This window comes from Lissotriton helveticus, chromosome 2_1 (assembly GCF_964261635.1).
Source record: "Lissotriton helveticus chromosome 2_1, aLisHel1.1, whole genome shotgun sequence".
NCBI classification, from domain to species: domain Eukaryota; kingdom Metazoa; phylum Chordata; class Amphibia; order Caudata; family Salamandridae; genus Lissotriton; species Lissotriton helveticus.
In genome coordinates, this window is record NC_136059.1 from 1971449250 (window position 1) to 1971473066 (window position 23817).

Here is a 23817-nt window from a genome sequence, read left to right on the forward strand (position 1 = left end):
TCGTCAGTTATGAACGAGGTGGTGCAAATCTAGAAAAGCATACCATTCCAATTCCGGAGGTGGAATAATGAGACAGGTACCCAATCCACAAGACCGTCTTCTCCACAGAATGCACAAACACAAACATTTAAAACAATGAAGGCCCTTTTGCTGATATTGAAAACGTAATAATGGACTCAGACATTCATGAATAATCCATAAAACATTTGCTGTACAAAAAATACAAATTGCTGGCCCTTCTAGAAGGTCAAAGTCACGTAAGATTTACTATTCTAACACAATGCTTCAGCCAAGTCAACTAGCATTGTGCGAGCAGATGGACATAGCTGCCAAGGTTTCAGATTGCTTAAGTGAGATATTTTCATATTTCAGTGTAATTATGAGTGACATTTCAATGACTATGAGTGACACTTTCGCGCAAGCAAAATCAAGCAATGAAGACGAGGGAAGCATATATAAATATCAGAAATTACACACATTTGAGCAAAGAGAAACTCTAAGAAGATCTAAAAACTGCTGCAATTGACCTATGCCTTTGCTGTTACTCAATATTGGCGACTGCTGTCATTTCTACTCAGTACTGTAATGCTCTTTATCATATATGGCCCAACACCATCGTGTAGTATCAATCATTTATATGCCTTATATCATCTATTTAATTCCTAAAGCACTCTAAACATCTTTCAGTGCTCTCTCACAGACAGTTCATTTGCTTTATAGTTCTGCTCATACCAATGTAGGGTGTCAGGGCACGTTCACATCAGACACACATTATACCAACACAACGACTCTTTTGTGGGTACTCCAGACTAGCAAATGTTATTCTTCGCACATCTCCCCTGACAACAGCTGAAGTGTTTAATAGGTAGTTCATCCAGCAAGCAAGCAACAGTGTGGGGTGAAACTGAAACTCTTTGCAATGTTCACAAGCATTTAGTCTAGTGTACTGCAAGACATCAAGCACAAATATATCATTAGCAACTGGGATCTCAGGCCAGCAGGATATTCGAAATTAAAAAAATCCCGCAGTGTCACCTGGGACCTTAGTGCTAACACAGGCAGGCACTGACTGCAGGCTGCAGCTGCCTGACCATGCGCTGCCATTCATTGTGTAAATCACACAAGCTGGTGGCACTTACTTGGGCAGTAGTCGCAGAATCCAGAGGAGTGTGGCGGGTGGCGTTCTAACAATTGCTTGACAAGTCGTCTCTCTGTAAGGCAGTAGCTGCAGGCTCCCTTAGGCCGCAAGCCACTGCGCCCCACGGTAATTTGGACTTGCCGCCGGCCACCTCAATTAATAGTCACCCTCCAGGCTGGCAGGCCAGTGAGTCCCGGGGCTGGGCCGTCCAGTGGCACGCAGGCTCTGTCCTGGCGGCCGCTGCAACCCAGGTGGGTCACTCACTCCTCTCGTGCTCCCTCAGGCCTGGCATTATTGTTTTGAGGGAGTTAAAAACAACTGATAGCACACAGCAGCGCAGGTGCGAGCTGCTTACAGCAGGCAGCGCAACACTGCAAGCGCCATATTTGAATGAATTTGCAGAGCCGCGCAAAACACTAGCCAGCTGTCACTTTTATTTACAAACTTCCCGGACAGGCTATGTGGCAGCAGGATGTGACATCCCCCACGCACCGGCCTCAAGTACACAACATGATTGTCCGGCTGCTCCGCGGGGATTCAAGGTGATGCATTGTATCCACATATGAGTCACCCTGCGAGCAGCCTTAATTAATAGCTGAACACAAAATGACCCGCACCAAGGTACATGAAATAATCTTATATTGACAAAATTCTATAAGTCACAGTATCAAGAAATTCATTTGAAAACTTCCCACAGATATATAATATTCAAGTCTTGATTGAAGGTATCAAATATTCTTTATTCAATGTTACATTAAAATATTACAGAATTGCCTGTTGCCACATCCCTGACTCTGTCGCACAAGGAAGTTAACGTCACAAATAGTGGAAATCGGTGCTGGTCTAGTATAGCTCTGACCCCTGTGCTTGTTTTGTGAGCCTTAATTAATAGCTCAACTGCAAGCCTGCCTGCAAAACTGTTTAGTGTGGCAGCGCGCAGGGGGCACGGCACGCTGCCACACTAAACACTTTTAACAGCCAGCCAGCACTTCAGTGGCCACTGTGAGACACATGCATTATGGGTGACAACGCATTTCAGTACGGTAATGAGGAGTACCACACTGAAATGCGTTAGTCTAACGCCTGAAGCGTGACACTTGGCAGGACTGGATGGAAGGGACAGATGGTACAGAAGACATTTTAATACCTTTTGAGAGAACTTATCACAGATTCCTTTGCTATGAGCTCCCTCTTATCACTAGAAGTACAAAGAAAGTTACATATAGTCATGCAAATTACCCTAGATGTGCAATTTTTACATAAAAAAATAGGGCTTTGACTATTACTTTGAATAGGCAATATGATTGCTGAACTGATTTCCCACTCAAACGAATGTTTTGAAGCGAGTTTAACAAAATATGGTAAAACCTGCGAAATATCAGATTTCTAGACACTATATTGCTTGCAATGTTGCCAAACTTAAAACGGAATGGGTCCATTAAGAACTGCACTTGAATTACATTTTTTATTTAATCTGTGAGCTTCGGGACGTAAAGACAGAATGCTATGTTGGGGTCAACTTCTAATACAAACAAAACAAACAAAAGCTCTTGGATGTTTTTGAAACTTCCCGAAAAAGATCACTGGGGAATATACCAATCAAACGCTTCAGTTTCATAGCATCTGGGAAAAGTGTTTTTTGACTAGTGACTGTTAAATGTAGCTAGAACTTACTTCTCAGGGATCTGTGGTTTGGTTCTTTTTATGTAAGACGTATTCCAGGAGAATTAAAGTTTTAGAGTCAAAGAAAACAGTTCTGATTCTTGTATGACTAAGTAGGACAGCTGCCGCAAGCCAGTAACACTGATAATCGATTCTGACATTCAGAGACTTTAATGAACAGGCTTTGCTTAACCAATAAACCAGACACTTGATTTCGAAAAAGAAATACCTTTTGTGGGTTTTTCTATGATTTATGTCATCTGCTGTAAAAAAGTACCAGAAATTTAAATATGGTCTCATACTGAAAACGGTTTCAAAGGGTGCAGACGCATTCCCCTTATCCAAGGAACCTCTGTCAGCCTGTCATATTTGCAAGACACAGCCCATCGTGCCTTGATTTCAGCAGTATGGTCAGACCTTTTATTTTGGAAGTGCCTTCCATCGACAAGATGGCATTGCGGATACCACATTTGGACAACAGGAGGCCGTCATACCCCGGACAAACATAAAGGCACTGCGGAGCCATACTAACTACAGGCTGTTTACTATACAAGTGCTAATTAATAATAATAACAAACAGGATATTGAAGAGGCAGTGCACTGGACTGGATAGGCTGGACAAAGCCTCCCTTTCACACACCCACGTGAATGTGCAGGACATTGCTTACCATCATGCCGAAGTGCCTCTGAGGTACCCTGACACTGGAGCAAAGGCTGGGAGTACAGACTTGGCACACAGGATTCAAAAATCACAGGGAATGAAACATCAAGCAATAATTAATTAGCCATGCCACCCTCAAGGCATGGCTACTAACCGCGATGGAACCCATGCTCCACATTTAGATCACGGTTCCTGAATTGGTGCTTCAATGAATCAAGGCAGGGAGACATACGTAGCTTTACATTAGGCTGTATTCCGTTTCTGGGGTCACACCATTTCTGTTCCACAGCACTAGTATTGTTATTGCGACCTTTAAAATAATCCTCCCCATCAGAATCGAGTGAGGTAGAAGACCTCAAGCCACGTGAAGGCGGCACCGTTTCCACCAAAGAAGTAGAAGCAGCCACTTTAAAGGGCGCAGATGCCACCGGCTAATTTCCTCTAGAGACATCTATCTAAATGTAACAATTACACAAGTCAGGTGGTCATTACTCCTTGATGTAAAAGCTCTTAGTGTAGTCACTGGTGAGTTGATACAAGTGTCTTCTGAAAGGCGGATGCAGACTAGCTAGAGGGCATGGCAAGCATCTTCTTGGCAAGGGAAGTGGTACAGATTTTTGAAAGAGTAAGAGTTGAGCAGATGTTCACATCTGCGCATGAGGCTTTCGATCAACATGATGTGTGAGTGATCTCAAAAAGCCTGGATAATTCAACAAATCTAAAACCCACCCATCGCGAACCCTAGGGTAATTATAACATCAATTGTAAAAGGATGGCGGCACAAGCAATAGTTACAAAATCCTAAACAATAATTAGTTCTGGGCCATCCAAGTGTGCTCTCCACCCCTATACATGCTGGGGTTCAGTGACTGTATGAGACATTTGGTTTGCGTATTACCAAACGGCAAACGAATGTATTCCGTTCTTTTAAGGACCGGCTCAACCATCTGCTTAATCCTGGGGTACGTTTTTTGAACTGTCAAAGCCTCAAGGTGCTGTCAGACAGCAGGTGCACAGTAAAGGATAAAAAGACTACTTCCTCGCTACATCCATTATTAATGTAGGGGCACAATTTGTGATTGTGTGATAGTTTATATTATGAAGCGGGCACTAGGTTATCTACAGGGAGGCGTGTGGGAAGTATGGACAAATGCAGATCAAAATACAAACATTAGACATTGGAACTCGAATGTGTCTGTCTTATGATGTAATTGCATGAAGAGAGTTCTACATAATGGTTCAACAAGACAAAAAACATTGCTTAAGTGGCCTCAAAATCCACAAGTTTCTAAAATGATATATTTTTATAAAACTATAGAGTGGAGAATCACTTCTTAAATCATTGATTTGAAAAGAATAAAGACTCAGAATTCTCTAAGCTCTAACTGTCGTGTTTATAAGAGTGTTGCTCAAAGCAGAAGCAGAATTTGGATTAGGCAGATAGTCAAATAAACATTGGCGCTTGCTTCACAAGGCAGCTGTGCGGGCGTACTTAACACTGTTCTCTTACAGCACAAAGGGGAATAGTGGTTTAACATATCAGAATACATTATGAGGGATCTCGCAAGACTTTTTAATTCACAACGTTCATTACCACATTTTAATCCATTACATAAATCTGCATTTCTAAAAACCCCTTTAAATTAAAAGCAGAGGAGCTACTAGTTTTATTTTAGGTACTGAATTATTTTAAATGGTCACATTAACATTTAAGAGCTCAACTTATGCAACAGGATCTATGCACGCGTTCGTTTGTGAGTTTGCAGTTCATGAAGTAGCTCTTCTGAGACAACAATTCCTTTTCACTGGATTAGTTAACTGTTACTTCTGCTCCCAGGGGCAGGTTTTTTGTTTTCAAAAAAACATTATTTGCAACCTTCTTTCTCCTATATAATATTTGCATTCATTTTTTTGTTTAAACTACCACTAATGGCACTGTGAAAGCATGCTTTTGCTGGTTCATATTTTAATGAAGTCCGCACCAAAAAAAAACTAAGGACAATGCTGTAATACTGTCAAACTTTCCTTTATGAGGCCAACATCATGAAAAAGAAATTAGGCGCTGTAAATAAAATATAAACCAGGAAGAAAAGAGATGAAAAAAAAAAATGAAATGTGAGCCAATGCCATTACATTTCCCCATTGTTAGAACACAAGACCTTTAAATGCGGTTATAATTTGCTTAGTTCTTCACACTACTATTTTGGGGAGCCAGTGCTGACACTATGGGGGTCATTAGGATGGCGGGCGGACTTTGCCCGCCCGCCATCCTCACGGGGATTGGGACCGCCCGCCATAAGGGTGGGGGTCCCGTGGGGGGTATTAGGATGCGCCCGCCACAGTGGCAGGCGCATCCTGCATTTTTAACATTGTGGCAGGCGGTGCTCTCAGCACCGCCTGCCACAATGCTAAAAATGCATGTATGCATTTGCATACACAAAGCGGCAGGCACCGCGTGGTGCCTGCCGCATTGTGTATGCAAACGCTGGGGGGTACCACAGGTACCCCCCATGTGCACCCCCCACCTCGACTTCACTTCGGGGGCCCGCAGGGGGTCCCCGAAGTGAAGACCGCATGCCGAAAGGCATCTGTTTCTGCCCATTGTAATATGGCTAGACACTACCACCATATTAAACCTTTTCTGCCCCGGCCGCAAGGCGACCAGGGCGGAAAAGCGGCTGACGGTGTTTCCATCCGCCACTGTCCCCCCCGCCATAGTAATATGGCGGGGGGGGGGAAATGGGTGGCAGGCGGGTATGGATGTCTGGCGGATCGCCACCGCCCGCATGGCGGTGGTGATCCGCCAGACATCCTAATGGGCCCCTATATATTTTGACCATTAAACTACTCCATGCAGGATGCTGCTATGTACAGCAGCAGTGTAAATGACACTCATACAGGCCAATGACAGAACACGTCTGACCTCTGTGGTTAAGGTCTTATATGGGTTACCAAATCTTTTCATAACAAGAATCTGGCATCGTCAAGCCTAGTGTCTAGCGAATTATTAATATGAATAGTGCAAGTCTTCTACCCATTGTGTTTTTTCACAAAATGCCTAACTTCAGTCTTTAACAGGGTGCAAAACAATCCACCCTTAAAGACCTATTGGCTCTAACATGCGCCATCGCCTAGCCCTACTTAGGAAATACCTACGAGTTCAGAGCTTTGAGAAAGGAAGGTGGAACTGATGACTCAGGTAAACTGTGGAAGAGAGTTCAAAGCCCCGACACCTTTGTGGGCCTCTCTGAAATGAGGGGCAACTAAGAGACCAGCAATGCCTGGCAGAACTAGTTGATGGAGATTGCTAATCATTGACTTGAAGAAATGACAGCACGAGACCATTGAGCCAGCCAAGGACATATTTGACATTTACCGTGAAGTGGACACAAATATTAATCAAAGAGCTGCTTCTATAGGGTGTTCCAATCTTTAAATGTGGTTTGCATGCAAACGTTAAATAACACGTGGTCATCCCATCCTGTATGGGGTAAGCTGTATTTGCGTCGACTGCTAAGACTGTGAGCTCTGCAGAACTGCTGAGAAAGATGTGGACATAGTCTGATCAGGAGAGGTGGTGGTGTTCTGATGTTGGAGCTGAGTCACAATGCGGGGCCCTTCAGCACAATACCCTGGCCTGAGACCTCTTGTCTGAGTCCGGAGGGGGGCCCCTCCCTGCACTTGGCAGAGGGGCCCCCCTCATGTTTCGTTCGCCACTGTACTGAATTTGTGAAAACGTGAGAGCCAACCCGTGCCAGTGTTGTGGGTAGTTTCCATAACCAGTTGCCTGAAGCCAATAAACTCTAAGCCACTGCCTATGTCCTGCAGAAAGATGATTGCATGAACATCTCTCTAGGTGTTCGTATTGGCTGGCAGGATAAACCAATCAATTTGAGATTGTAACCATAAATTGAGGTTATTGGAGATGTTTAGTTAAGAAGATGTACCAAGGAAGAGGTTACTTAGGCTGAAGTTTGTCTAACGGTAGGCAATCGAATGAGTCCTAGTCCAGACCTGGAAATTCATGAGGCAGGGTCTGAGGACGGGGCTGCAACACAGCTTCTGCCAGCTAAACCCTCAGTTTAGCTGAGGACGCTGCCGGTCGGAGTAATTAAAGCAGGAAGAACAAGACAATAGTTTTAAAGTGTCTGCATGCTCTTGCTCCGTTTTGCTTTCCTTCTATTTACCCTTTAAGTCTGCACTGTTGTCTCTTGTTGTCGGTTACTCCCCTTGGGTGCGCAAAACCCTGTTTTTCTTCTCTCAGTGTGCTGACTCTATGGCACCTAAATGTGCACGTTTCTTTGCAGTACGTTTTATTCCTCGGTGCCATTTAAAAACATCTCATCTCCTGCAAACCATTATTTTCTACTACTTTGAATAAAACGGTTTGCAACCACCCACTTTATATTAATTAGTCGAACTTTTTCAGCAACGTTCTCAATATTCTTTTTGTTCAAATTGTGTATGTGTTGTGCTTTTAATGATGCATAAAGTAGCTGTACGATTCGAGGGTGTTTTGGAGCACCAAGGGAGTTATGGACTGAAAAAAAGTGAAAACACCAATACCCACTGGATCCGTAAAGGCCGTTCCCATAGATTTGCTTATCAGCTAAAGAAAGACTTCCAAGAAAGGTTCATGTTCTATTGCATCAACGATAAAAAAAACTATGTTTCCAAAACTATTTAGTTAATTCTCTTACTGTTGTAAACTACTAACTGGGATCAATTTAACCAAAATCAGTCTCCATATACCAGTATAATAAACATGTGTCAACTGTTGTAGTGCCAGGAAGCAATTAACTTGTGCAGTGTGCACTATACAAAGAGCGGAACATAAATTTGACCACAAGTCATGCTCTTCACTGAAATTAGAGCACATGCATGGCGACTGAACTGTTTCCATACAAAAATCAAATACAGAAATAAGGAAAATAAATAAGCTTTATGGCGATACCATTTCACCATGTGTGTACGTTGAATTACGACTGTTTATTTACAATACGATTTTCTTTACCTCAATTTTGTACTGTTAGATGCAGGTTGCATGTTGAGCTTCGTTTTAGCTAGGATTTGCAAGACATCTGTAAGCACTGACTTTTCTGACCACAATATTTTACATTAATTATTGAATAAAAATGAGACCAGCAACTGTTAAGTCAAAACAACTCAATGTAAGGATATTTGCCACCATCCACTTCCTATGCGTTTGATAAAAAAAGAAGATTGCAGGATTGACACGTATAGCACTTTCCCATGAATTATGGAAGGACAGAGTAAACCTGAAAAGTAAAAAAAAAAAAAAAGCCAATTTTCCAGTTTCTGTTATTTTTAGGTCGAGCATTCGAGACCTCTTGTATATACTTTAGTATATACTTATACTTTAGTATATACTTGTATCTTGTATGTACTTTGTGGGCTCTGGAGATCAGCCTAGGACTTGTCTCCTTCCGTTTAGGGACTTTCTTTTCTGTTCAACTGCCTCTATTTAACTGTATTGATAGAAAACGACCAGCAGAGGTCAGTAAAAGACCAGAATTGCTTTCTGCTAAGGGACTTTCTTTTTTTTTTTTCTATTTTTCTGGCAACTGCCTCTATTTAACTTTCTTGATAGAAAACGACCAGCAGAGGACAGTAAAATACCAGAATTACTTTAGCCTTCTCTAGATTCCAGTCCATAGAAATTGTCTTCCACGAGCACCCGTAGACAATATTTTTCTTAATCTTGTATTTTCAGTGATATGACCACCGAAGGCCCTGACTTGATATTAAAAACAGAGCTTTGGACTATACCATTTCCTGCTGAAATGAACTATTTCTCACCAGGTCTTCCCATACCTGGTGTTTCATGCAGTATTGTGCTTACTTTCCCTCAATATTAAAGAACAGTACATGTTTCAGCACCCAGGCTAATGTTCTGCATAGCTAAATACAGATAAGGTGCCAAAGGCGAGACCGATTGCATTGCAAATGCTTGTTTTAAATTCTTCTAAGTGAATTCTTGATGCGTTTAACTTAGAGTACCATGGCGATGTTCTTATGACTTAATTTTTATCTAAGTCACGAACTTTAAGTCCGATCTAAATTTCCTCCTCACTGTGACTTTATGACCACTGCTAGAAATGTGTGAATCATACTGAGTGAAACGTCAGAACAGCAAATCCCGTAAGTTTACAAAACAGTCTTCACAGGTAGCAGAAGCACACAACCTGCATAATCTATTGGGTGACAATTGGAGATGCTTACATGAGCCAAAAATGGTAAAGTTACATGAGAACAAGCGTTCATAATACATATTTTAGTTAAGATTGTCTGCATATATTGTGGATACTTTGGTTCGAATTCATGGCTCAATTATCTGTCAGATTTGAAGAGAAATCATGACTGTTCAAACATTTAATACTAAAACAGAGAAACTATACACGTTCAGAGATGTCTCCTACTCACCCAATGGGGAACAAGGTGATATGATATGTTATGCCACCGTTTCAGCATGATTAGAGACCACCACATCTGTACAACAAGCACTGGTAAAGTCAATAGGTCTTGCCTTTGGTACCTATTGACTTTGCCAATGGCTGTAGCCATGCAATACAACATCCACGATGCTCTGGCACATGGCAAAATATATTTTTCCAAATAAAAGCTTTTGACACGCTGCTATTTTTCTTTTTAGTTACCAAATTTGATTTATTTGTTGTTTTTTTTTTTAGGTGGAAGGGGGCAAAAGAAATTTGGGGGTAGGAGGGCGCAGCAACATATGGTCATGAGGGGCATGAAGCAACACCGGGCGTAGGTGGGGGGATCAAACTGGCAAAAGAGAGCTAAGTGGAGCTGGCAGGCAGAAAGCATAAGGGCGAGGAGGTATCGTAGGGGGAGAAGCATCCAGGCGAGAGAGAAGAACACAGAGTGCGGCAGTGGTTGGGAGAGAAGCACACAAAGGAGAAAGCGGGAAAACGTATGCACTCTCATAGAGTGCTGAAACAAAAAATGTATAAGGGGAGGGGGTTTACACAAAATTAGTCACTGGGACCTGGGTCATATTTAAGTACTGAGAAAGGGGTCCCAGAGAAAATTAACTAATTAGTTTGTCTTAAATAATAATGCTGCTACAATAAATGAGTCTACAATGTTTTAATCACAGAGTAGACACAACTAATATATAGTATCAAATAGACATCAATTTAAGACGGTTAACTAGTGCCCAAGAACAAGGGAACGGGATAAAGTGAGAATGGTGCAGGATAGGGAAGTGACATTAAAAACAGAACGAAATCGGACAGAGTAACACATAAATTGATATGTTCTGATGATCATAAATCAAGACAGTCATTGAAAATACATGCCCCACAAAATACACTTATGTAACATTGACAATGGGGGCTGCAAAATAGGGAATTGTTGTCGACGTTTCGACCCTCAGATAATGCAGGATTTATTAGAACCCTTGCGGCGGGGTCTTCATCAGGACGGCGTTGGGACTAGTAACCTAGTTAATCGGTGCTCATCGTCTCAATAACATAATGGGACTCCATGTGAAGACTTGAATCATATCCTGTAGATAAACAATCGCGTTGTGGCGAGAGTCACGAGGAGCCCGGGGACGTGGGGCAGTGGAAATCAGACATTACTCAAATAATTTGGTGTATTTCATGATCGTCCCCAAAAAATGCAGAGGCGCTGAGAATCAGAAAATTTAAATGGGCACTCGGAGTCAATACGGTATCACGTTACTCAAATCATTTGGTGCACGTCATAATCATCCCCAAATTTCAAATAGCGCTGTGAATCAGAAAATTCTAAAAGGGGCGCTGGAAAACAATCCGATGTCACCCGCGGGAAGCAAATCAGGACCGGCCAACAATTCAGGACCGGCGTCTTCACGGCAGCTAGGGAGAGTAATTGCGCCCATTGGGGATGATTATGACGTGCACCAAATGATTTGAGTAACGTGATACCAGATTGACTCCGAGCGCCCATTTAAATTCTCTGATTCTCAGCGCCTCTGCATTTTTTGGGGACGACCATGAAATACACCAAATTATTTGAGTAATGTCTGATTTCCACTGCCCCACGTCCCCGGGCTCTTCGTGACTCTCGCCACAACGCGATTGTTTATCTACAGGATATGATTCAAGTCTTCACATGGAGTCCCATTATGTTATTGAGACGATGAGCACCGATTAACTAGGTTACTAGTCCCAACGCCGTCCTGATGAAGACCCCGCCGCAAGGGTTCTAATAAATCCTGCATCATCTGAGGGTCGAAACGTCGACAACAATTCCCTATTTTGCAGCCCCCATTGTCAATGTTACATAAGTGTATTTTGTGGGGCATGTATTTTCAATGACTGTCTTGATTTATGATCATCAGAACATATCAATTTATGCGTTACTCTGTCCGATTTCATTCTGTTTTTAATGTCACTTCCCTATCCTGCACCATTCTCACTTTATCCCGTTCCCTTGTTCTTGGGCACTAGTTAACCGTCTTAAATTGATGTCTATTTGATACTATATATTAGTTGTGTCTACTCTGTGATTAAAACATTGTAGACTCATTTATTGTAGCAGCATTATTATTTAATACAAACTAATTAGTTAATTTTCTCTGGGACCCCTTTCTCAGTACTGAAACAAAAAATGTAGCAGCTGAAAAAGCAAGCAGTGGACATAGTAATACATACATGCTCCAAGCCTGGAACACAAGAGAATGAAGGAAAGCCTACACAGCTGACAATTAAAAAGCAAGCACATGAGAGTGAAAATGAAGTGGGCCTTATGTCTACTGTAAGCATAAAAATATGCCTCGCAAGAGAGAAAGCAAGGCCTAACAAGTGCATGTTTTATTGTTACAAACAGGAGAGTAGGGAAACTTTTTATCAAACTGAAAGAGTCAACACAGAAATGCCAGTTTTTAGAACATTTTATACAGAACTCATCAAGATAAATTTTCAGTAAATTTCCGTGGCAACCCAATCAAGAGTATGGCGATCTGCCATGAGCAGAGATATTTCTTCTCTGGTGCACAATTAATTTTGCTATGTTTACCAGGGGTTGATATTACATCAAGGCGAAATTTAAATAACAACATAAACCATGAAATTTCAGGGCTTTTGTGCTATGCTTGTTATGCACAGTTATCAAAATTACGCCTCGCAGCAAAGGAACACAGTGTTAACATTGCTTAATGCTTTCACCATTGTCGAGATTAGAAATGTAACATTGAATGACATAACCAATGGAAAAACATATAACCAACCATGACATAAGTGAAGACATCACGGAATACTAGGGATAATCTAAAATGTGATATCATTTATGAGAAATCTCCTTCTCATGGAGGACCAGGCATTATGGTGACAAAGCTTTCATTCAAATTCTCACTGATAATACTGTGTAGAGTTTCATTCAATGGTAGTTTTATACACATCATCATTTAGTGCCATTTCAAACGGTTTTAGTTTGCATTTTTACAAAAATAGTTTTTTGCTCATAGATTTTATCGGAATATATATGTTTCTTTCTCTCACGCTTGCTCTTATAATGTGCCTTACATCGTGCAGTCGCAAAACACCCACTAACAGCTCCTGAATGAGACAGTATGCACTCTGCATCTTCCAATTCTTTAAACCTATCACAATCATTTTTTGCACGTGTAAAACTTGTAACGCAACTAAAACAAGCACTGGCAAACAGTACAGAGCTGGCCTGCATTTTTGCTCTCTGACTAAATCAATAAAAAGCTTGCCGTAGTAAACAAAGAAAACAAAAAACGGCTGCTTTACTTATATAAAACATCAATGGGAATGAATTTAATAAGCGACAACTTTGTCTACTTCTGAGATGCAAAATAGTCTCACAAACATTGCAAAATTAGCGTATCCTTACATAACGAGTGACTTAGTTCGTGTTTCTTTAAATGAAAACATATGTATGCATCACAAACACAACGATGCATTGTCTTTGTAAATAAGCAATATATAAATATAAGGCACAAAAGAAGGTTCATTTTTACACTTGCTGAATGTACGTCCACATGCGTGAGACTCTGTCAGAGTTAAGTACATGTGCATGTGTCTCACATCTGGAAGGAAGCATTTTCCAGAGTGTTTGAATTGGACATTTCTAAATGCCAGACGATGCAATATATCATCGGAGTTGTTACAGTTTGGCAGCCTTGGTAATAAACTTGGCCATAGTTTTGTATTCCACAATTTATTTCTAAATGTCGAACCAGCAGATGGCAGCAACGTCCCAAACAAGCAAGGCCATGTATTGCTACTACCAAACAATGGTATTACAGAACAGCATTGTTAACTACTACATCAAGAGACTCCTAAAAACGTATCTATAGGCTGGGTGCTTGGATATCCATAGCTGTAAAAGCAATACAGCTACATGAAAATAGACACTCGGAAAAGGTGAATTTATTTAGTAACCATGAATTCTTACATGTAGCAGACTAATGTCGATCAGGAGAAGCGCACAGTGCAATCTGGAACAAAGTCGCCTTGTTATTTTCGTTTGTGGCGTGACGTGTCCTCCGGCTAAAATCTAGTGGCTGTGTAGCGTGCATTAAACATCCCGAACAGCTCTTATATAAATCTATATCATACTCCCAATTTGAAAGGAGTACGTGATTCACACGAAATGCTAACCTTACACTGCCCGTGTTGTTAATTCTGTTGGCGATTTAACCGATAGCGTTTCTCAGTTGTAAGTACATTTACTCGAGCTATCATCCTTCGAAGAAAGGCTCTGGCATGAATATGGCTGCTGTGCAGCCAAAGCTCTGAATAACATTCTGTTTCAGGAAAACTCCGAACTCAGTGGTTAGAATGACACAAGCAGAGGCTGAACACCCTGCACCATCTCTCCCTTGTGGTGAACGACCCCCCGCGGGTCTCTGAACATTTAACATCCAGAAGCATTTATATGTCCCGTAAACCTTATCAGGACAGTTCGGTAATCCCGGCTCCAGATCTGAACTGCACACATTGAATAAAAGAACTGGCAGGAGGCGCATGCTTTGGGGTCAAGTACGTCAGCGCCAGGTGAAGTTTTAAATATTCGCATTTGTCGAGGACAGGACTCACACACACGATCATTTCATCAGCAACCTGACTGACACCTGTTACGGAATGATTTCGAGGGAGGGGGACAGTGGCAATCTTATCCCACAGACTTCGGTAAAAGGGGCAGTTAGGGTCAGGCTGTAAGTGTTACGGACGGACAGGATTAGATTCCTTTATAAAACATGAATCATTTTCTCTCCTAAAATGTCGTTTCTTGACAACTAGGGCCGCCAGCATTGTCACCGGGGACACGACTGATTGATATGGCGTGTGGCAGTCTGAATTCACTCGTGCTGCAAACCACTACCTGTGTCGATGGGGGCCTGGCAGGAATTCCACCAGAAAAAGTGATATTTGGTTGGCACTCTAGATTTCGTTTTTTTTGCTAGGGTTTCCCAAAAGATCCCCTGTGTTGCTGCTTAGCAGGCAAAAACGGAAGGGCACACATGCAAAGGACTGCATGCTTTGGGCACATTATGTTCTTAACATTTTGCTGAATACGGTAAACATTTTCATAATTAAGTTTTTAAATCATTTTAATTGCCTCGCAGAAACCATATCATAATTCTGAACAAGACAGGATGCAAAGTCGTAGATGTAAGCAAAGCTTCACTATGGTAAGCACAGAAGGAAGTAATTTATGAGGTTTTCTGCTGTAACCTTCATTAAGTACGTTTTAAATATCCACACAGGAACACTCCACGTTAATTTGTGGTAAAAGCCCATTCCCATTACGCATCTTAGCAGTTGAAGAATTGAAAGCTTATACAAAAAGTGAAATGAAGGCCAGATCTTGAAAAATGCTCATTACGGTGTTAAAGGCAGCCTCTTCATAGGGCTTGCCATGACTAGATGACTCCTGAAAAGCAATATGTATGGCATGACCACACACATACCTTAAATAATCACTGCTAGTTAGGCTTGGCATTGTATCCAGAGACGTTTCAAGGCATGGGCAAAGTAGGCTCTGGCCCAGGGCTCCAGTCTTTCAGGTGCCTCTGATAGAGCTAGCTCTGTTTTGCGGTCATGCCATGATACTCTTGAATAATTATTAAACAGATTGTTTAAAATGCCGTTTTGCTTTCATTTTTTTTTTTTAATGTGGGTGATGTGCGAGTCTATTACATACATTTTGCAGAAAAATGTTGTGTTTATGTTGCATTGAACATCCATAAAAAAGTTTCTTTTAGGTCACAATAGAACCTCACATACGAGAAGTGGGAGAGGGGTCACAAATATAATTTGCAGTAATGAACAAGTTACTTACCTACGGTAACGTTATATCTGTAAGCAACATAGGTGATAGATTCCTTCCCTAAAATCACCCCCAGGCGTCAGACTGGATCCGGAAAGTTTTTCGTCAGCCGCACCCCTGTACGTCGTCCGTGTCGTGGTCGCTGGGATGACGTCGCAGTAGCTACATAGACGCCGCCCTTGAGCGATGATATACGTTATGTACACGACTTTCCACGCAAGTAGTGCAGAGCCATGCAAGACACTGACCACTGGTGCACAAAACTAGGGCCCTGAAAGGAAGTCCATAACCCTAAAAGTCAGTTTGCAGAACGGGGAAGATGGGTGGGGTGGTAAGGAATCTATAACTAATCTATGTCTCTTACAGATATAAGGTAAGTAACTTGTTCATCTGAAAGAGACAATTAGTTATAGATTCCTTACCTTAGAATAGATACCCCAGCAATACCAACCCCAGAGCTGGGTCTGCAAACCAAGTTCACGCCAGAAAGTCCTAGAGAACAGAATGGCCAAAGTAGTCGTCCCTCGGGACTTGGCTGTCCAGGCAGTAGTGCTTTGTGAATGTGTGCAGCGATGCCCACGTAGCTGCCTGACAGATGTCATTAAGAGGGACTCCCCGTCCCAAAGCAGTAGTAGCTGCCGTCCCCCTGGAGGGACGGGCGCGCAGCCCCACTGAAGGCTCCTTCTTTGCCAAAGAATAGCAAGCTTTGATGCACGGAACAACCCACTTGGAGATGGTCCGTTTGTGCACGGCCCGACCTTTCTCAGCGCATGTAACCAACAAAGCGCTGGTCGTCCACCTGGAATTGTTTGTTGCAATCCAAGTAGAAGGAAAGCTGACGTTTTGGATCCAGACAGTGGAGCCTCTCTTCCTCTTTTTAAGGATGTGAAGGCGGAAAGAAGGTGGGCAAAGTGATGGTTTGGCCAATGTGGAAAAAAGTAACCACCTTGGGAAGAAAGGAAGGTTTAGTTCGGAGGACAACCTTGTCTAGAAGAACAGCCAGAAAGGCTGGCTTGGAAAAAGGAGCTTGTAGCTCACTCACCCTGCGCGCAGAGAGTGATGGCCATCAGAAAGGCAGTTTTCAGAGTGAGGAGTTTGAGAGGACAGTTATGTAGCGGCTAAAAGGGAGCGCACATCAGATAAGTAAGAACCAAGTTCAAGTCCCACTGAGGCATTACGAAGGGAACAGGAGGAAAAAGATGAGTAATGACCTTAAGGAAACGATTTACAACCAGGGACTTGAAAATAGAAGGCTGATCGGGAAGCCTAAGGAAGGTTGAAATGGCCGAGAGATAGCCCTTTAGAGAGCGCAGAGCAGAGCCCTGCTGGGCCAAAGAAATAGAAGGATAGAGGCTGAAAGATCGGCATCATAGCCCGAATATCCCCCACTCGCTGTTCGGGAGGATAGACCCGAAACTGCGTCGTGCCCAGAACCGCTCCGATGAAGAGGAGCTTTTGAGAGGGAGTCAGGTGTGACTTCGGCACGTTGATGGAGAACCCCAGCGAATGCAGGAGGTCGGCCGTAATCTGGAGGTGGGGGACGACAGCTGGGGCGAGCCCGCCTTCAACAGCCAGTCGTCGAGATAGGGGAAGACTGGAACCCCTGATCTGTGCAGATGAGCAGCTACCACTGCCATCCCTTTCGTGTACTCCCGAGGGGCGCTGGTAAGGCCAAAGAGGAGCACAGTAAACTGAAAATGCTTGTGGCCTACCGTGAACTGTAGGTAATGCCGGTGGGACGGCAGGACGGGGATATGGAAGTAAGCGTCCTGCAAGTCCAACGCTACCATCCAGTCTCCAGGGTCTAGGGCAGACAGGACCTGAGCCAGCGTCAACATTTTGAACTTCTCCTTCCGGAGGAAGCGGTTGACGTCCCTGAGATCCAAGATAGGACGAAGGCCTTTGTCCTTCTTGGGCACCAGAAAGTAATGGGAATAGCAACATCAGCCTACTTCTGGGACAGCAGCTCGCTCGATGGCACCCTTGCCAGGAGTGCCGAAACTTCCAGTTGGAGAAGGGCCAGATGATCCTCCGATATGCGAAGGTACTGAGGTGGCTTGGAAAGAGGGGGAGTCTCGAAGGGGAGGGAGTAGCCCCTTCGGACTATTTGCAAAACCCACCTGTCCGACGAGATGGTGAGCCAGTGGGGGAGGTGATGGCGAATCCTGCCACCCACTGGCGATTGGTGGCCCTAAAAGGTTGGACTAGGAGGGTTTGGAGGCTGCTGCAGAGGGGGCTGTGGTGGACTGGACTGCTCACAGGCCCCCAGAAACCACGGTGTTGATTCTCACGTCCCTGGCAGCGCAGGGGCTGAACCGCTTGCACTGGTCTGTGGCTCTGGGCGGGACGTGACGGGGCAACTCTTCCGTAGCCACAAAAGGGACAAAAAGCAGACTGCGCAGGGCGGGTGGTGGACCTGGCCGTAGCAAGAGAGTCCTTAAAGGACTCTAGAGCGCTGTCTGCTTTGCCACTGAATAGGCAACGGCCATCAAAGGGCATGTCCATTAGGGTGGATTGGAAATCCCCAGAAAAACCAGGCGTAGCATCGAAGGGTACAGACGTGGAATTCGTCCTGCCAAGTGAGTCGGTGGTATCCAGCCAATAGCAGATGGTAAACTTCGCTGAGTCTCTCCGTTCAGCAACTGCTCGAGAGTATAGCTCGGGCCTCCTCCGGGAACTGAGGCAGCACTTGCGCAACCGTAACTCACACGGAATTGGTGTAACGGCCCAACAGACATGCAGTGTTTACCGACCACAGTCCCAAGCTGGAGGAAGAAAACATCTTCTTCCCAAGATGACCCAGCTTTTTGGAATCCCTATCATGTGGAGCGGGAGGTGGAGGCTTGGACCACCAAGCTCTCAGGAGTGGGGTGTTGAGAGAGGAAAGTGGGATTGCCCGGGGCCGGGCGGTGGCATCGGGCAATCAGCCGATCCACAGAAGCCCCTGTGTTGGGCCTGGACCAGGTACCCAAACGGATGTCTGTCAAGGCTTCATTAAAAAGCAGCAGGGACTCCGAAGAACTCGCCATCGGTTGAAGCACCTCTGTCAGGAGGTTAGTCCGGACTACCACCAAAGGTAGCTGAGGTATAGAGCGTCAGCTGTCCTACCCAACACCACTGCCTAAGATGCTCCCTCCTCCGTAGCCACGGTAAGAGGAGACAACATGCCAAGATCTGGGGAGGTATCCGGACCACTGCCTTCCCCCAGTTTCTCTCTCCAGTCCGGTTCATAACCCAACTGGTCAGTCAAAGGGTCTCCAGACCCCTCCCAGTCCCCCTCACCTTCCTCTGGATGCCAATCTGGTCTCAAAGAGCCAGGGTAGAACAGGGGCACAAAAGTGTCCATCAGCGCTGGATCCAGGCAATGTACCACAGTCAGAAGAGTTGCTGAAGGGCTGGGGCACGGGTGGATCATGTCACAGCCTCACTCGAGGTCAAAGTGGTGCTGACTAAGAAAGTAGCACAATCGTCATATGGTGTTGATGCACCATGGTCTGGCCTGGGTGGTGGCACCAAAGTCTTATTCAGCACCGACGTTGGGGTTACACCCACAAACGGTCCAGAAAGTCCAGCAGATGCCAGGGTGGACCCACTGGCATGATTCAAGGTAGAGGCCCTCCAATTCCTTGAGGACTGAATTTGCGCCAGAGGGAGCAGTTCGTGTGCCAAGGAGTCACAGCATGGCATCACAGACTGTTCCAGAAAGGTGGGCTGCCTCAAGACAAAGGTAGGAATCTGATCCGAAAAAGAAAGGCTTTGGGAGTGAGGCTGGAAGGCGGCCTGATGCCCTCACTCCTTCGCCAAAGTTCAAGAGTGGTGGGAAAGGGAAGAGTCACACTTGGAATTTATATGTTAATTTTTGAACAAACGCGAAGAATTCCACCACAATGATAATCTGTTGCGGGTATGACTTCTGGAATGGGAACTTCTCTTTGACTTTAACCATTCACATTTAGAATCTTGCCATGTTTAGCGACTTTGAGCTTTTCTTCACAATCCTGCGAGGTCTTCAGATGCATCAAGGCCCATCACTGCAGACCTTGGAGTCTAGGTCCGACCCCAAGCACTAAAGATAAAGTTGATGGGGATCCGTTACAGACATTTATTTGCGACAGTCCCTACAAGGTTTAAACCATATTGTTTTTGCAGTTTTCCTTGCACACTGTTATAGCAGAATAAATTAAGAAAATAGTCTTGTGATGGGTGAACGACAAAAGTCACTGAATTAACCTGTGCTTAACTCTCTGGCAGCTCGGCACAACAGAAGTCAGGCTTAATTTAGAGGCACTGTGTTTAGTATTTAAGCAGCACAATAACAGTAATAAAGTGAAAACACAACATAATAAAAATCCTAAACCAATCTGGAAAAACGGTATACATTTTAATAAATAAAATAAGACCAAAACAACAAAAATCCAATCAGAAGAACCGGAGATATACAACTGTAAAGGTTTAAGTACAAATAGCACCAAGAACCAGAAAGTGCTAACTGTGGGTATCTGGTCATGCTAGACCGGACAAAGTCACAAATTTAGGCCGACCACGACGTCGTGTGGGCTGGACACAGGGACTGCCTTGGTTCTGCTGAAAAAGGTACTCTCTCAAAACAAGGTGTGCAGTTCAAAACTTCAGGATTTCACAGGAGGAGCTCAACTGATGACAGTCAAGGGTCCAGGACGCCAGGAGAAACCTCGTAGGGATCAGGAACTCACTCCAACAGTTGCAGCTGTCATCTGGGTAGTTGAAGGGAAGCCTCTGCAGCTTGTTGTGTCCCTATAGCTCAGAACATGAGGTGAGCCAACTATCCCTTGGAGCCACTCAGGTTAAACTGGGATGAAGGAAGCAGGCCCACTCTTCTTTCGCAGAGATCAGGGAAGGCCTTTGGGGAACAAGGCAAGCTTCAAGTAGGGGGCAGTCCTCTGATAGTAGCAGGGCAGTGCTCTGGTGAACAAGGCAGGCCTCAAGCAGCAGGGCAGTCTTCTGGGCAACAAGCCTGGCCTCAAGCAGAAGGGTAGTCCTCTGGGGAACAAGGTAGTCTTTCTTCTGTAATGTTCACAGTTCCAGTAGTGTTTTGATGAGCAGCTCAGGAGGTCCAATATGTATACCTGGTGCCACTTTTTGAAGTGCAGGAAGCTTCTAGCCCACCCCCACATCTGGGTCTAGAAAATTCCTTCCTCCCTCAGTTCAGATTCCAAGAGGTCTTGGGTGACAAAACGCTGGTATCAATTTCCTTTGTGAGTGTGCTGGAGGCAGTGAGGCAAGGAACAGTTCCGCCCCTCCCAGACTGCCATGATAGCTCTCTCACAGCTACACCCAGGTCATATTGTTCATTGTCTGGGCCCAATACGCATTCCTGATGGAGACCAAATAATAGGCCCAAGCAGCTGGAAACTCCTCTGAGGCAACAGAAAGTTTAGGGCTGGAAAAAGCCAACTTTTGAAAAGTATATGGGAACAAACCACAGGAGGATACCTGTAAACCCGGTTGGGACCTGGGTGGATAATATGTAGCAAACACTGTCTCAATAGTTATTATTTAAAGTACAATTTCACTTTCAAAGAAGCATGCACATAAAAGTTGCACAAGAAGGGAAATAGGGAGACAAAGAACTCTTAAGGCCAATGAATGTAATACTTGGCATGTATTAGACAAATTTGACATAAGGAAGGGCGAAATAGCAGCAGTCAGTTACATTAAATGTACATGTAACCTGTACAGACTTGTGCACAACTGTGCTCGTGAAAAATAAAGTGAACAGTAGAGGTGACAAGTGGAGTGTTGAAGGTCTCAAACATTATCTGTCATTTTTTCTCTGTTGGCCCTGCGGTCGACTGGAGCTTCATTAAGTAGTGCAGGATAGTATTCTTGGGTGGAAGGTGCACCAGAAAACGTAGTCGAGATAAGAAATTTAGTACATCATTCTGTAATTAAACTAGAAATAAAATCAGTCATCAGCCAACGCGTTTCGTTCCTCTTTCATTAGGAACTTCATCAGGGCTTAATTCATCATCCAGAGTATTCACAAAGGTCCTTAATATTCATGGTAGTGTTGAAGGGTAACTGCCTCAGAGTAAGGGTAAATCAAGACGGGTCCCAGCTTACGATCCAAAATAGTTAAATTTCTCTCAAGGCATGGTCGCCAACAGCATAAATCTAATGCGAAAGGGATTGAGGCGCTGAACCTTTGGTCAGCCGTTGGGAGCTTTATCTATAAGAAGTACTGGATGTTCCACTGGGGTAACACAAAGCTCGTTGTAGAATGTGTAGTGCCAGATCTTTCCCATATCATCCCAGTTGGTGACAATACCATGTTCAATGGGGTACTTCAGGGTCAGGATACCACGCTTGCTCTGAGCTTCATCATCAACGTAGCTGTCTTTCTGGCCCATGCCAACCATCACACCCTGAGGTCTTGGGCGCCCCACAATGGATGGGAAGACAGCAAGTGGCAACATCATCTCCAGCGAAGCCGGCTTTGCACATATCAGATCCATTGTCAACAACAAGTATGGCAATATCATCCTCCATTTTGATCTTTAGGTAGGCGATTCCGGGAGATGCGAGACAGGTCTTCCCATCCATTGTGGGACGCCCAAGACATCAGGGTGTGATGGTTGGCATGGGCTTAAGCGGGGCAAGGCAGAGAGAATGGATGAGTAGGGCACATGCAGATGGTAGTAAGGAAGAATATTCCAGAAGGGGCTATAAATGCTGCAGTATAAGTCAAGGAGTGGGAATGGCGAATACCGCTGTGGGTAATGGTTGCTTTGAGTGAAACATGCTTCATTTATGTGACCGGTAGTTGTTGGGGTTTAACCAGTAATTACATTTGCTCCGGCAAGAATGAGTCTTTACATGCAAGTGCTTTATTCATTCCCAAAGTGTTGTACGAGTCTCAGTCGTCCTTCTTCCCAATGTAATTTACCTCTATACCGTGTCTGATTGTGTTGCCATTATACTTTGTGATTTGTTCTTAAAAATACCAATAAACTGGATTATCAAAAAAAAGAATTTGCTCCAGCCCACATATAAAAGAGGGTTGTATAGCAAGATGTAGTCCATGTAAATGACCATGTTCATGAGAAGATTGAAAAAGCTGCCTCGTAGGTTGCAGGTTTGTGTACATTGCAAGAGGATATTCTATATTTTTTGTTCAGTTATAAATACTGCAATCCACGCTTACATATGGCAATATATTTACTTACTGCCAGGATTGTCTCCAATGCCGTTACTTTTGCCATTCCAGTACCAGAGCAGTAGGGTTGCATCACGAGATCCTGAGAGAATATAACAATCACCTCCAATATACGATTCAGAACGAGCTAGGCAAGTTACCACATCCCAGTGACCAAAGACTATCTGCATCAGCTTGCCTGTGAAGTACAAAAGAAACAGATGCAAATATTCACAATCAAAACCAAAAGATACGAACACTTAACAATTAAGTATGACTTGCATAGACAAGGTAATTCTGTACTTCTGAAACATTCCTTCCATGTGGATACATAAAGCAGAAAGTATTTCGTAGGAATTTAGGGAATGGGTGAAGATGATATCACAGGTGACCTCACATATTCGGATTCGAATGCCAATTGAAAAACACTATTTTAATCCTGCTCTTCTGGAACCTAATTTCCCTGTCCCTCTGTCCCACCGCTCTCACATAAACTTCTTGGTGTCAGAGTATGTTGCTATGCCCCTTATACTCTCCCTGTCACTCCCCCCCCCAGGATGTAGACTTCAGTGCTAGCATCCTGTAACTGACACAGCATCAAAAATATTTCAGTGCCAGCCAAGCAGATAATTTATGTTTCAAACACAGGATCAAAGCCTTTCCATATATACTTAGATTTCTTGCTCATTAACCCTTTGTGGCCCACCTAACCACTTCTTGTAACACAAATATCTCAAACTACGGAATGGATTTACACCAAACCAAGCAAACCTCTGAGGGAAATTCTATTTACATTCCAAACCTGAAGTACTTCCGTTAAGCAGTGTATGCACTAGCGCAAAGCAAACTTTC

At 43.8% G+C, this 23817-nt stretch overlaps 1 protein-coding gene across 2 annotated transcripts in view; it reads right to left on the bottom strand.

The window, feature by feature from the left end:
- The window catches only part of LRBA (LPS responsive beige-like anchor protein), a 2244423-nt gene that overhangs the window by 68041 nt on the left and 2152565 nt on the right, over positions 1–23817 (bottom strand). For both annotated transcript variants that reach the window (XM_078676915.1, XM_078676916.1), the window contains exon 53: positions 22997–23164. In XM_078676915.1, the coding sequence (XP_078533041.1) occupies positions 22997–23164 (168 nt within the window). The remainder of the gene's footprint in view (positions 1–22996; positions 23165–23817) is intronic.